The sequence below is a fragment of the Salmo salar genome, chromosome 16 (assembly GCF_965601325.2).
Source record: "Salmo salar chromosome 16, fSalSal1, whole genome shotgun sequence".
NCBI classification, from domain to species: Eukaryota; Metazoa; Chordata; class Actinopteri; order Salmoniformes; family Salmonidae; genus Salmo; species Salmo salar.
In genome coordinates, this window is record NC_138306.1 from 41,129,844 (window position 1) to 41,145,281 (window position 15,438).

Consider the following 15,438-nt stretch of genomic DNA (forward strand, 5'->3'; position numbering starts at 1 on the left):
TGGGTTTAGAAACTCCGTTTCTTTGCCATGATAAAAACAGTGTAAACAAAATTCTAACTGGTAATTGATTCATATATATTCAATAGAATAAAAAAAAATAATAATTGTACTTTGATTCTGAGCGGTCGTCGGTCGCAGAGCCAAATTCCCAGCATGCTTCACTCTCCTTGGCAACCCAACGAATAAATAGAAACGGGTGTATTCATCCGCCATTTCACCAACGTTAGCTTGTTGACTAGCAGCCCGTCGCGCCAAAGTAATACATTAAAACAGTTATTTATTCGATACTGCTAAAGTGAAGGAACACTGCCAAATTTCGGCAATATTTTATCAGCGTTTTTGAGGTATTCCATTGACCACATTCATTCCGTAACAAAACAGGATTAGCCAACTGCGCAAGAAGATGTCGAACGAGGCCGCTGCTCCGGAGAAACCAGGCCAGGGGTAACGTTTTGATTTATTTCGTTAATTCTTTTTTTTGGGCTGGCAGTAACATAGTACCTAGTAACTTTCTTTACATTTCCCGCTCGCCAAGGTTTCGTATATTTTTAATCTGTATTGTTTTGAAGTTAACAGCTAAATGGATACCTACCTAGCTAATCACTAAAATAGCTAAACAATGGATTCTGCTTGCTACGCTAGCCACAATGTGAGCTGCGTGCGTGCACCAGTGCCACCACACCGCATGAGATTAGCAAATTAGCTAGCCTGCTAACGTTACCTAACTTGTCCTCTCCCTCCATTTTTTTTGTTAAGTACGCCATCACTTGCTATTTTGGTTGACTAAGCTCGTGTACTGGACAACTATTCACAAAATACGGAATAACGTTAGCTAGCTAATGTTATATGATGTATATCGCGTGTCTGAAAATGTGTTAACATATTAACGGATCTGTAAACAAAGTAAAAGTTAGAATCGTTAACATGCATGCCTAACGTTAGTTGCAGAACGAAGCTAGCTAGTAAATTACAACTAGTTACCCTTTTGTACTGCAGTCTAGAAATGTAATTTTTTTGTTAGTGGACGTTAACCTTTTTTCACGGTCAGACCGACGTATTATCGTTACTCCATTAATCACTTCCCGTTCTTTTTTCCCCAAAGGGAAATTAACGGCAAGGCCAAGCATGAACCCAGTGCCAGGAAGGAAAGGCCCCAGAAGCGTGGAGGTGGTCGCTTTGAACCCTATGGAAACCCATCTAAAAGATACCGTGTGTTTGTCAGCAACATTCCATATGATGTGAAATGGCAAGCACTCAAAGACCTAATGAAAGAAAAAGGTATGGTGTTAAGTTAGATCCGTCATAGATATGGAGTCCATCAAGGCTAATAAAACCTCACATAACAGGTCATTTGTGTTGAACCACTTCACCTTGTTGACTAAAAGGCATCTGGCAAATCTGTAAAGGGCCCAGGTTGCAATTCATAGCTGTGAGGTTCTTGGTATACAGACTATGGGAGTGGCCTTTCCATGGATTGGCCTGTGTTCTAAGTCTTGGATGGTTTAGATTTCAGAATAGTTCTCTCTGTGATTTCTGCCTTCGGCTAGTCATTTTTATAGTGCTGTGAATGGCATTATGAATTTGTCCTTCATTTTGGGGTCCTTGATCGCTGCAGCTACACTTGCGTGAACAATGGGAATATACAAACTAAAGGGAGGTCCTCAAATTAAGTACAGGGCTTATAGTGTATGGGCCATCAATTGCACTGTTGTTGGGTCTTGTGGTTTGTGTATGTAGCTGCAAATAGAACTGTCTGCATTGCCTTGACATACTGAATTTCTCTCAGGTGATTATACTACAACTATTAAAGCTGGTCTTATGTTCTTTGTATTATAATTTTCTTGGAAATTGTCAAATTAAGAATTGTTTAATGGGTTCTATTTAATGTTAATTTGCAGCATGGGCTAGTTGTCCTCAACTTCTTTTTGTCTTCAAATTGTCCTGCAACAAAAGGAACGGTGTACTGTTTATCGAAGTTTAAATGGTTGTTTACGTGGCTTTGGCAAAGCTGTAATATATGTTAGCACTAATGTAATCAATAGCACCTGCTTTTAATCATGATAAAGCATGGGTGTTCTGAGAGGTTACCAATGCCTTTCAGTTTTTAGTGTTTGGATATAATAATTGAATGTGGCGTTAAATTGCATTCTCTTTTTTTAGGTTTGTCGTTTCCGCAGATCTCCATGTTGTACCAATTACAGATGTGTTTGGGATTTCTTGGGGTACAGGTCTACAAAATGAAGCAGCTTCTCACGGCTGTCCTTGTTTCAGCTGAGGATTGGTTCCTGTCCATTTATAGCGCACTCATTTGCTGGAATTAGCCATGGTTGTCCCTTTGTTAGTTAAAAACACATTTGGACACTGTTGTGCCTCTCCAGGTCCAATGTATGTACAGCTTTCCAAAAATGTCAATGTTCTTCAGACATTGGAGTTAGTTGAGTTGGTGCAATTTAGTTTTTAGTGTAGTTTACGTTCAAAGGTGCGTCCGAAAAGTTGTATCAGTCAGTGGTTCCAAATACATTTAACAAGGAACATGGATTTTGGAAGGGTGGACTCATGGTTTCAAATGACTCTGCAAACTTAACTGTCATTCTGTCAACTTTATCCTCACTTCGAAAATTGTTCCTTTATAACTCATCTGATTTAGATGTTGTTAGCTATTTGACGATTGTTCTCTTCAATCTATTGCTCTTGGTGTTTGGGGACTACAAGGACAGGCTAAGAAGTCATTTTAAGATCAGTAAGAGCTTGTCTTTTGTAGACCTGTACCAGAATTGAGGTGCTGGGGGGGAGGCTCTGGAGTAGCAGGCCGAGCTCACGGTCACCAACCGCTTGTCTGCTCTAAACCCCCATTGTTTTCTCGGCTTCTCTCCCCTGGTGTGTGTCGTCTGGAATCTGATTTGTAGTGGGTGAGGTAACGTACGTGGAACACTTAATGGACGGAGAAGGCAAATCGAGGGTAAGTGCAATAGACGAACCTGTGTTTGTCAGCTTGAGATCTTTTCTTTCATTGTGGGGGATGTTCAAACTTGGATGAGTTTTGATGAACGCGTGAAGTGGGTGACACTGGACAGAAAACATGGTGCAGTCTGTGGCACCGAATGAGGTCATCTTGGTGTCTGATTGGGAATTCGGGTTTCTGTAGCCAATCCCATGTGATTGCAGTAGCTGGGAAAGTCCCCTTTTGCTGTGGATTTGTTCATCTGGGACTTAATCTAAAATGGGGCCCAGCCCCCCAAGAGGTTGTAACATGGCTGTTACATGTAATAGATTTGAGTCCATGTAATTGTTTTTGTGGAACAGATATTTCCTTCAAAGTGCATTTTGTCTGTGGGACTTCTGCCTTTGATGGGTACAATGTTAAGGGTTTAGATTCACCAGACAATCTCTGTATTTCCTATATTGTCTGGTGACCAGCTTTTAAGCGGTCTAATAATTTTGAAAGCCTTGAACAGTCAGTTACTCTAAGGCCATACAAGTGAGTAGAATGTGTTTGGCCCTGTTATTGAATATGCATGAAGGTCATTCGATGCCTTTCATAAGAGTAATTCAGCCCCTGAATACCATTGTTCTCTACAGTGCCACAACTGATTACTAACTTGAATGTTGTTTTTCTACTTCAATGATGCTGTTGTTCGGTCTTCAATCAATCAAGGGCTGCGCGTAAGTATTTATCATTCTGTCTTCATTCTAATAGGCGTCTCAAGGTTATTCTAAGTTCCTGGTGTTCATCATGATGTTTGTGTGAACAGGGTTGTTGAGTTCAGGACTGAGGAACTGATGAAGAAGGCTGTGGAGAAGGTCAACAAGCACAACCTGAATGGGCGGCCCCTGAAGGTCAAAGAGGTGAGCAGTCTTTTTTTGATGCTACTGACACTTGTTACCACCAGAAGAACAAATATCTAGCACTGTCTTTTTTTCCCTGTTTAGTGATGTTGCCCATGTCTCCCTTCCTCTCTCCCCAGGACCCAGATGGTGTGATTGCCCAGAGGGATGCCCACAGGTCCCAGGGTGGTGGTGGGCCCCCTGGTGGCCATGGTGGAATGAACATGGGCATGGATCGCATGAACATGGAGCGAATGAACATGGACCGCATGGGCCCAGGACCAGGCGCCCCACCCATGGTCAACATCCCCCCCAGCCTCATGAACAACTCCAACATCCCCAATGAGATCATCCACGGGCTGCAGGCTGGCAAGATTGGAAGCACCGTCTTTGTAGCTAACGTAAGTTGGAGATTGTAGTCCAGTATGCACAATATACATTGTTTTTGATATCATTTGAAATTATGTTATTGCAAGTATTTTAACCAAGTCAACACCATGTTTTGTTTCCAGCTGGACTACAAGGTTGGCTGGAAGAAGCTGAAGGAGGTGTTTGGCATGGCAGGAGTGGTGGTGCGTACTGACATCCTGGAGGACAAAGATGGGAATAGCAGGGGCATGGGCACCGTCACCTTTGACATGCCTATTGAAGCTGTCCAAGCCGTCAGTATGTTCAACGGTCAACTGCTATTCAACCGGGTCATGCATGTCAAGCTGGTAAGCAACATATTAGATTGTGCACACACTAAAATTAACAAGTTTTATATTCCTTGTACACATTTTTGAATGTATTTTCACTGATGCTTGTTGGATATTTCAGGATGAGAAGTCCTTGCCAAAAGGAGACTTTGCACCACCTGAGAGACCCCCAGCACTACCCCGTATGTACAATTCCCCCCCCCCCCCCCCCCCCCTCCCGAAATGTAAAGAGAAGTCAATGGAAATACTCTTTCCAACACATTTTGAGTATGTTCAACGCTAGCTTCCACTGAATCTTCAATAGAAGGCTCGGTTGTGTTTCTTTCTATCAATCATCCATTTCTTTTCCCTCAGGTGGCCTTAGTGGCATCGGGCTGGGACTTGGGCCTGGTGGCCAACCCATCGACGCCACCGCACTGAACAGAGGAGGTGGAGGAATGGGCAACATGGGACCTGGGGGTAAGGAGCTGTCTTTGTGATCCTCTACAGTGGACTTTTCATTTGGCTTGGTTCATTCACTCACTGTTTGTTTGGTTTGTAGGCATGGATGGCATGGGCTTTGGTGGTGGCATGGGTAGAATGGGAGGTATGTACTTTTTGTACTGCGTCCATTGAATGGGTATAGTTTAACATATTTTTGCATGGTGTTTTTCCTGCTCTTTTTTTCCCCTAGTACACTATTGTAGATTTAACTTTCTTGCCATAATTTTTCACCAGGCATGGATAACTTTGGTGGAATGAACAACATGGAGCGTTTCGGACCATCTGGAATGGGCAGGATGAATGGTAAGGAAATGAAATTCACACAATACAAATTCACGTGTTTGTGAAACATTAATGTTTGTCTTCTAATAGTTTAATCTCTTGCGTTGTCAGAGATGGACCGTGGGCTTGGTGGTTCTTTTGACCGAGAGTTTGGTCGAAATGATATGGGCATGTCTCGCAATAATTTTGGAGAATCCTTTGAAAGAGGAATGGGTTAGTATTTTTAGGATTTGCGCAATTCTTCCTAACACGTACACGCCTGACGCTAATTTCTCACAGGACCTAAAATGTCTCACTAGTCGTTTTTCCTTGACTTACAGGTAGCTCATTGGGCATGGACCGCATGAGCTCTGGCATGGATCGCTTGGGCGGTGGAATGGACCGTCTGGGTGGAATGGAGCGCATGGGGATGGAGAGGATGGACCGCGTGTCTGATCTGGACAGGCTAGGGGGGTCTGGCTTTGACAGGATGGGCTCAGGGCTGGACCGGCTGGGGCCCAGTATGGACAGGCTTGGTTCTGGGCTGGACCGTATGAGCTCCAGCGTGGACCGCCTGGGCCCAGCTGGGTTTGACCGCCTAGGCCCGTCCAGTTTGGAACGTATGCCTGCTGGCCTGGACTTCGCCTCTCCCATGGGCATGGCGGATCGCATGGAGAGGATGGGAACCAACTTTGACCGCATGGGGTCTGCCGGCATCGAGCGATTCCCGACCACCGGGCTTGACCGCATGGGCTCCACTATGGACCGCATGGGAGCTGTCGGTGTTGGCGGCCAGTTTGACCGGCCAGCTGAGATGGAGCGTGGGGGCTTTGGAGGAAATGGCTTTGGGGGGTCCGGAGGTCCTGGAGCCAACGCCAGGAAGGGCTGTCAGATCTTTGTCAGAAATGTAAGCTTCTCTATAGAAATAATGATCAACTGTTCCCAATTGTGTGGTTGGAGTGTATTCAGAATATTGGTTTTTATTAAGACTCATCTTGACAGTTGTATTCAACACAGACCATTGTAAACTTATTGATTTGACTCTTCTTGTAGCTGCCCTTTGACTTCACCTGGAAAATGCTGAAGGATAACTTCAATACATGCGGTAAGAACATAATCCACTCATTTCATTAATGTAGGGACTTCCTTGAGTACAAAAAATCTGAAATGTCATTTTACAGAATTGAGACGCATGCAAATGGAATGTTCATTAGGTAATGACACCATGGAAGTCTTTCTGACCCAAGATTCAATTGGAACTTCAGCCAAAATATTTCTAACAGCTTCAATGTGCTTTCTACTGTAGGTATTGTCCAATATGCTGACATCAAGATGGAGAATGGCAAGTCCAAGGGCTGTGGCGTGGTTCGCTTTGACAACCCGGAGACTGCCGAGAGAGCCTGTCGCACCATGAACGGCTACAGGCTGAATGGAAGAGAGATCGATGTCAGAATTGACAGAAATGCGTAATCGTCCAGTGTCATTATGGCCCTGCTATTTGCCGCCCTGTATCGACCTTTCCACACTTCTTGTTTGTTAGGCAATTGTAACTGCGCAAGTGTATTTTTAGTTAGTTCTCGTCCCTGCATAATTTGTGACCAAATTTACATTTCTTTATATTTTACCTGTAATGCTTCACTTCATTGCCTTTGTTCTATAAGGTGTTTTGATAATAAATATCAACATTGGAATTTTGTTTTCTGTCTTCGCCACTGACATGTACAGTCGTGGCCAAAAGTTGTGAGAATGACAAATATTAATTTCCACAAAGTTTGCTGCTTCAGTGTCTTTAGATATTTTTGTCAGATGTTACTATGGAATACTGAAGTATAATTACACGCATTTCATAAGTGTCAAAGGCTTTTATTGACAATTACATGAAGTTGATGCAAAGAGTCAATATTTGCAGTGTTGACCCTTTTTCAAGACCTCTGCAATCTACCCTGGCATGCTGTCAATTAACTTCTGGGCCACATCCTGACTGATGGCAGCCCATTCTTGCATAATCGATAGTTGGAGTTTGTCAGAATTTGTGGATTTTTGACTGACACGTGATCTAAATGATTTTATAAACTGGGTGGTTAGAGTCCTGAATGTCTGACAGCCGTGGTATATCAGACCGTTTGACGTATTTTTACTGATCTAATTACGTTGATAACCAGTTTATAATAGCAATAATTCACCTCGGGTTTGTGCTATATGGCCAATATACCACGGCTAAGGGCTGTGTCCAGGCACTCCACGACGCATCGTGCATAAGAACAGCCCTTAGCCGTGGTATGTATATTGGCCATATACCACACCCCCTCGTGCCTTATTTCTTAACATTTTATATTTCATTATTTAACTAGGCAAGTCAGTTAAGAACAAATTCTTATTTACAATGACGGCCTACCAGAAGGCCTGTGGGGACGGCGGCTAGGATTAAAATTAAAAATATAGATGAAACACTACATAAAGAGAGACCTAAGACAACAGCATGGTAGCAACACAACATGGTAGCACAAAACAAGAGTACTAACATTATTGGGAACAGACAACAGCACAAAGGGCAAGAAGGTAGAGACAACAATACATCACGCAAAGCAGCCACAACTGTCAGTGTCCATGATTGAGTCTTTGAATGAAGAGATGGAGATAAAACAGTCCAGTTTGAGTGTTTTTTTGCAGCTCGTTCCAGTCAATAGCTGCAGCAAACTGAAAAGAGGAGCGATCTGGGGATGTGTGTGCTTTGGGGAACTTTAAACGAATGTGACTGGCAGAACATGTGTTGAATGTGGAGGATGAGGGCTGCAGTAGATCTCTCAGATGGGGGGAATGAGGGTTTTATAAATAAGCATTAACCAGTGGATCTTGCGACAGGTATACTGTACAGAGATGAATAAAACTGTGAAGGACCACGGCGTTACTCTGGACCCTGATCTCTCTTTTGACGAACATATCAAGAATATTTCAAGGACAGCTTTTTCCCATCTTCGTAACATTGCAAAAATCAGAAACTTTCTGTCCAAAAATGATGCAGAAAAATGTATCCATGCTTTTGTCACTTCTAGATTAGACGACTGCAATGCTCTACTTTCCGGCTACCCGGATAAAGCACTAAATAAACTTCAGTTAGTGCTAAACCCGGCTGCAAGAATCTTGACTAGAACCAAAACATTTCATCATATTACTCCAGTGCTAGCCTCTCTACACTGGCTTCCTGTTAAGGCAAGGGCTGATTTCAAGGTTTTACTGCTAACCTACAAAGCATTACATGGGCTTGCTCCTACCTATCTTTCCGATTTGGTCCTGCCGTACATACCTACATGTACGCTACGGTCACAAAACGCAGACCTCCTTACTGTCCCTAGAATTTCTAAGCAAATAGCTGGAGGCAGGGCTTTCTCCTATAGAGATCCATTTTTATGGAATTTGTCTGCCTACCTATGTGAGAGACGCAGACTCGGTCTCGACCTTTAAGCCTTTATTGAAGACATATCTCTTCAGTTGGTCCTATGATTGAGTGTAGTCTGGCCCAGGGGTGTGAAGGTGAACGGAAAGGCACTGGAGCGACGAACCGCCCTTGCTGTCTCTGCCTGGCCATTTCCCCTCTCTCCACTGGGATTCTCTGCCTCCAACCCTATTACAGGGGCTGAGGCACTGGCTTATTGGTGCTCATCCATGCCATCCCTAGGAGGGGTGCGTCACTTCGTGGGCTACACTCGGCCTTGTCTCAGGGTAGTAGGTTAGTGGTTGAAGATATCCCTCTAGTGGTGTGGGGACTGTGCTTTGGCAAAGTGGGTGGGGTTATATCCTGCCTGTTTGGCCCTGTCTGGGGGTACCGTCGGACGGGCTCACAATGTCTCCCAACTCCTTCTGTCTTAGCCTCCAGTATTTATGCTGCAATAGTTTGTGTGTCGGGGGGATAGGGTCACCTCTGTTATATCTGGAGTATTTCTCCTGTCTTATTCCGTGTCCTGTGTGAATTTAAGTATGCTCTCTCTGATTCTCTCTCTCTCGGAGGACCTGAGCCCTAGGACCATGCCTCAGGACTACCTGGCCTGATGACTAATTGCTGTCCCCAGTCCACCTGGTCGTGCTGCTGCTCCAGTTTCAACTGTTCTGCCTGCAGCTATGGACCCCTGACCTGTTCAACGGACGTGCTACCTTGTCCCAGACCTGCTGTTTCAACTCTCTAGAGACAGCAGGTGTGGTAGAGATACTCTGAATGATCGGCTATGAAAAGCCAACTGACATTTACTCCTGAGGTGCTGACCTGTTGCACCCTCTACAACCACTGTGATTATTATTATCTGACCCTGCTGGTCATCTATGAACATCTTGGCCATGTTCTGTTATAATCTTCACCCGGCACAGCCAGAAGAGGACTGGCCACCACTCATAGCCTGGTTCCTCTCTAGGTTTCGGCCTTTCTAGGGAGTTTTTCCTAGCCACTGTGCTTCTACACCTGCATTGTTTGCTGTTTGGGGTTTTGGGCTGGGTTTCTGTACAGCACTTTGTGACATCAGCTGATGTAAGAAGGGCTTTATAAATACATTTGATTGATTGATTGTTCAGAGAAGACTGCGTGAATCAGGCCTTCATGGCTCGATTTGCTGCAAAGAAACCACTACTAAAGGACACCAATAAGAAGAAGAGACTTGCTTGGGCCAAGACACATGAGCAATAGTAATTGTTGTGTATTTGTGAGATGCAGAGTAGGTGAACGGATGATCTCTGCATGTGTGGTTCCTACCGTGAAGCATGGAGGAGGTGTGATCATTGTCAGTGATTTATTTAGAATTCAAGGCACACTTAACCAGCATGGCTACCACAGCATTCTGCAGCGATACGCCATCCCATCTGGTTTGAGCTTAATGGGACTATCATTTGTTTTTCAATAGGACAATGACCCAAAACACACCTCCAGGCTGTGTAAGGGATATTTGAAGAAGAAGGAGAGAGTGAATCAGATGACCTGGCCTCCACAATCACCCGACCTCAACCCAAATGAGATGGTTTGGGATGAGTTGGACCACAGAGTGAAGGAAAAGCAGCCAACATGTGCCCAGCATATGTGGGAACTCCTTCAAGACTGTTGGAAAAGCATTCTGGTTGAGAGAATGCCAAGAGTTGTGGTAGTTATTTCTTTATTCTCAAATGAGGAGAGACAAACATCACACAAGTCAGAGTTATACTTAAAGTAAAATCTTTATTCACTTATTAATAAGGAAAGTAGGTCACACCACACACACAAGTGAATGAGTGCTCTGCAATAACGAGGCTGGTCAACTCAACACTCTTGACTGTTGGGTTGAGAGCCCCAACACAAAGAATACCAAGATCTTGTATATGGCAAAGATACACCCCCCTAGTTTACATGACAAACAACAGATGTGTGGAATGGGTCACAAGGTGAGACTTAATATATGAGAAAGGAGTGTCCCCCAGCCAGATAGCATTTGCTATTAAATACATGAATAACAGTATCTGCTGTGAAGACTGTTCTCATTGTAAGAAAACCAGGGTTTGGCCCCGAAATCGAGGTTCCTCTCAACCCAAGCCATCTCACCCTGGTACCTTCGGGTCAGACTGGAGCAATCTCCCTCACATGAATGGAATGTGGCTTGTTAGATTTATCACCTAAGGCATCATAAATCTAATGTCAGCATTAACACAGACACATGAGAGTTCTAAGAGCACTATTCTGTTAAATAAAACAACCATTTGATGCAATAACAGTATTATAACATAATATTGTAATTTCGCCACCATAGAGTGTGCAAAGCTGTCATCAAGGCAAAGGGTGGCTACTTTGTAGAATCTAAAATATCAAACTTTTTTGGTTACTACATTATTCCACATGTGTTATTTCATAGTTTTTTCTGGTTCTGTAGGTCGGGGTGCCTTGTGAGAATCCAACGGCGAGTGGGTAACCCGCCTCTACCATCCGTCCTATTGGCCAACAGAAGCTCTTTAAAGGTCATAAAAGACAGTGGCAGAGACATTATGTACAAAATAAGTTACAAATAACGTGAAAAAACACACACAATAGTACAATTGGTTAGGGGACCGTAAAACGGCAGCCATCTCCTCAGGCGCCATTATATATCCAACACCATCATCATTAAGTTTGCCGACGACACAACAGTGGTCGGCCTGATCACCTACAGCGATGAGACAGCCTATAGGGAGGAGGTCAGAGACCTGGCAGTGTAGTGCCCGGATAACAACCTCTCCCTCAATGTGATCAAGACATAAGAGATGATCGTGGACAACAGGAAAAGGAGGGCCGAGCACTACCCTACAGAGGGTAGTGTGTACGGCCTGGTACATCACTAGGGCCAAGCTTCCTGCCATCCAGGACCTCTATGCCAGTCGGTGTCAGAGGAAGGCCCTAAAATTGCCAAAGACTACAGTCACCCTGGTCATAGCCTCCCCCAAAGCCATAAGACTAGTGAACTGCATAAGACTCCTGCATTACGCTGCTGCTACTCTCTGTTTATCTATGCATAGCCACTTTACACCTCTACCTACATGTACATATTATCTCACCTAACCTGTGCCCCTGCACATTGACTCTGTACTGTTACCCCCTGTATATAACCTCATTACTGTTATTTTATTATTTATTCTTTACTTAATTTTATTTTAGTAAATACTTTCTGAACACTTATTTATCTTAAAACGGCATTGTTGGTTAAGGGCTTGTAAGTAAGCATTTCACTGTCAGGTCTACCCCTGGCGCATGTGACAAATAACATTGATTTGATACAGACACAAATCAAATGTATTTATATAGCCCTTCTTAAATCAGCTGATATATCAAAGTGCTGTACAGAAACCCAGCCTAAAACCCCAAACAGCAAGCAATGCAGGTGTAGAAGCACAGTGGCTAGGAAAAACTCCCTATAAAGGCCAAAACCTAGGAAGAAACCTAGAGAGGAACCAGGCTATGAGGAGTGGGCCAGTCCTCTTCTGGCTGTGCCGGGTGGAGATTATAACAGAACATGGCCAAGATGTTCAAATGTTCATAAATGACCAGCATGGTCAAATAATAGTAATCACAGTGAACAGGTCAGGGTTCCATAGCCGCAGGCAGAACAGTTGAAACTGGAGCAGCAGCACGGCCAGGTGGGGAAAACAAGGAGTCATCATGCCAGGTAGTCCTGAGGCATGGTCCTAGGGCTCAGGTCCTCCAAAAGAGAGAGAAAGAAAGAATTTCGAGAGAGCATACTTAAAATCACCACAGGACATCGGATAAAACAGGAGAAATACTCCAGATATAACAGACTGACCCTAGCCCCCCGACACATAAAATACTGCAGCATAAATACTGGAGGCTGAGACAGGAGGGGTCAGGAGACACTGTGGCCCCATCCGATGATACCCCCGGACAGGGCCAAACAGGCAGGATATAACCCCACCCACTTTGCCAAAGCACAGCCCCCAGACCACTAGAGGGATATCTTCAACCACCAACTTACCATCCTGAGACAAGGCCGAGTATAGCCCACAAAGATCTCCGCCACGGCACAACCCAAGGGGGGGCGCCAATCCAGACAGGAAGACCACGTCAGTGACTCAACCCACTCAAGTGATGCACCCCTCCTAGGGACGGCATGGAAGAGCACCAGTAAGCCCCTGTAATAGGGTTAGAGGCAGAGAATCCCAGTGGAGAGAGGGGAACCGGCTAGGCAGAGACAGCAAGAACGGTTCGTTGCTCCAGTGCCTTTCCGTACACCTTCACACTCCTGGGCCAGACTACACTGAATCATAGGACCTACTGAAGAGATGAGTCTTCAATAAAGACTTAAAGGTTGAGACCGAGTCTGCGTCTCTCACATGGGTAGGCAGACCATTCCATAAAAATGGCGCTCTATAGGAGAAAGCCCTGCCTCCAGCTGTTTGCTTAGAAATTCTAGGGACAGTTAGGAGGCCTGTGTCTTGTGACCGTAGCGTACATGTAGGTATGTACGGCAGGACCAAATCGGAAAGATAGGTAGGAGCAAGCCCATGTAATGCTTTGTAGGTTAGCAGTAAAACCTTGAAATCAGCCCTTGCCTTAACAGGAAGCCAGTGTAGGGAGGCTAGCACTGGAGTAATAAGATAAAACATTTTGGTTCTAGTCAGGATTCTAGCAGCCGTATTTAGTACTAACTGAAGTTTATTTAGTGCTTTATCCGGGTATCCGGAAAGTAGAGCATTGCAGTAGTCTAACCTAGAAGCAACAAAAGCATGGATACATTTTTCTGCATCAAAAAAAAAAGCTGTCCTTGAAACAATCTTGATATGTTCGTCAAAAGAGAGATCAGGGTCCAGAGTAACGCCGAGGTCCTTCACAGTTTTATTTGAGACGACTGTACAACCATCAAGATTAATTGTCAGATTCAACAGAAGATCTCTTCGTTTCTTGGGATCTAGAACAAGCATCTCTGTTTTGTCCGAGTTTAAAAGTAGAAAGTTTGCAGCCATCCACTTCCTTATGTCTGAAACACAGGCTTCCACGAAGGGCAATTTTGGGGCTTCACCGTGTTTCATTGAAATGTACAGCTGTGTGTCATCTGCATAGCAGTGAAAGTTAACATTATGTTTTCGAATGACATCCCCAAGAGCTAAAATATATAGTGAAAACAATAGTGGTCCTAAAACAGAACCTTGAGGAACACCGAAATTTACAATTGATTTGTCAGAGGACAAACCATTCACAGAGACAAACTGATATCTTTCCGACAGATAAGATCTAAACCAGGCCAGAACTTGTCCGTGTAGACCAATTTGGGTTTCCAATCTCTCCAAAAGAATGTGGTGATCGATGGTATCAAAAGCAGCACTAAGGTCTAGGAGCACGAGGACAGATGCAGAGCCTCGGTCTGACGCCATTAAAAGGTAATTTGCCACCTTCACAAGTGCAGTCACAGTGCTATGATGGGGTCTAAAACCAGACTGAAGCATTTCGTATACATTGTTTGTCTTCAGGAAGGCAGTGAGTTGCTGCGCAACAGCTTTTTCTAAACATTTTGAGAGGAATGGGAGATTCGATATAGGCCGATAGTTTTTTATATTTTCTGGGTCAAGGTTTGGCTTTTTCAAGAGAGGCTTTATTACTGCCACTTTTAGTGAGTTTGGTACACATCCGGTGGATAGAGAGCCGTTTATTATGTTCAACATAGGAGGGCCAAGCACAGGAAACAGCTCTTTCAGTAGTTTAGTTGGAATAGGGTCCAGTATGCAGCTTGAAGATTTAGAGGCCATGATTATTTTCATCATTGTGTCAAGAGATATAGTACTAAAACACTTGAGTGTCTCCCTTGATCCTAGGTCCTGGCAGAGTTGTGCAGACTCAGGACAACGGAGCTTTGGAGGAATACGCAGATTTAAAGAGGGGTCCGTAATTTGCTTTCTAATGATCATGATCTTTTCCTCAAAGAAGTTCATGAATTTATTACTGCTGAAGTGAAAGCCATCCTCTCTTGGGGAATGCTGCTTTTTAGTTAGCTTTGCGACAGTATCAAAAAGACATTAGTATCAAATAGGATTCTCAAGCAGCAGTGAGGGCTCTTCCATACTGCACTGTCTTTCCAAGCTAGTCGGAAGACTTCCAGTTTGGTATGGCGCCATTTCCGTTCCAATTTTCTGGAAGCTTGCTTCAGAGCTAGGGTATTTTCTGTATACCAGGGAGCTAGTTTCTTATGACAAATGTTTTTAGGGGTGCAACTGCATCTAGGGTAATGCGCAAGGTTAAATTGAGTTCCTCAGTTAGGTGGTTAACTGATTTTTGTCCTCTGACAACACAAACACACATTCACACTCATCATTTGCTGCTGCTACTGTTCTTTATTTTACTTTCATTATTATATTATCTTATGCCTAGTCACTTTACCCTGACTTCTTGGACATACTGACCTTCAATATCTCCTACCTCTGCACATTGATGTGGTACTGGTACTCCCTGTATATTGCTTCATTCTTGTGTATTTTATTTTATTCCTCGTGTTACTGTTTTAAACTCTGCATTGTTGGGAAGGGCTCCAAAGCAAGCATTTCACTATTTATTTAAATGTTTTATTTAACTTGGCAAGTCAGATGCCAAGAAAGACCGGTATTCGATGTGGATGAGGATTCAGAGGATCGAAGGACTGCTGTCTGGATTCTCGAGGGCCAGAACCCTGAGGGGCCCACCGAAGCT

The 15,438-nt window shown here is 44.0% G+C and overlaps 1 protein-coding gene across 2 annotated transcripts; it reads left to right on the forward strand.

The window, feature by feature from the left end:
- The first annotated feature begins 175 nt into the window (after positions 1-175).
- Positions 176-6,958, forward strand: LOC106573572 (heterogeneous nuclear ribonucleoprotein M). 2 transcript variants are annotated; one of them, XM_014148720.3, is made up of 15 exons: positions 176-444; positions 1,103-1,278; positions 2,907-2,959; positions 3,656-3,663; positions 3,753-3,846; positions 3,966-4,226; positions 4,338-4,541; positions 4,645-4,705; positions 4,878-4,982; positions 5,065-5,109; positions 5,241-5,309; positions 5,400-5,501; positions 5,609-6,174; positions 6,321-6,372; positions 6,574-6,958. In XM_014148720.3, exons 1-15 carry the CDS (start codon positions 404-406, stop codon positions 6,735-6,737), a joined length of 2,001 nt encoding a protein of 666 aa, XP_014004195.1. In that variant the 5' UTR covers positions 176-403; the 3' UTR covers positions 6,738-6,958. The 2 variants fall into 2 exon arrangements, with proteins under 2 accessions (XP_014004195.1, XP_082818841.1); XM_082962715.1 differs by lacking the exons at positions 176-444; positions 1,103-1,278; positions 2,907-2,959; positions 5,065-5,109 and having other exon boundaries at positions 3,378-3,663.
- The last annotated feature ends 8,480 nt before the right edge of the window (positions 6,959-15,438 follow it).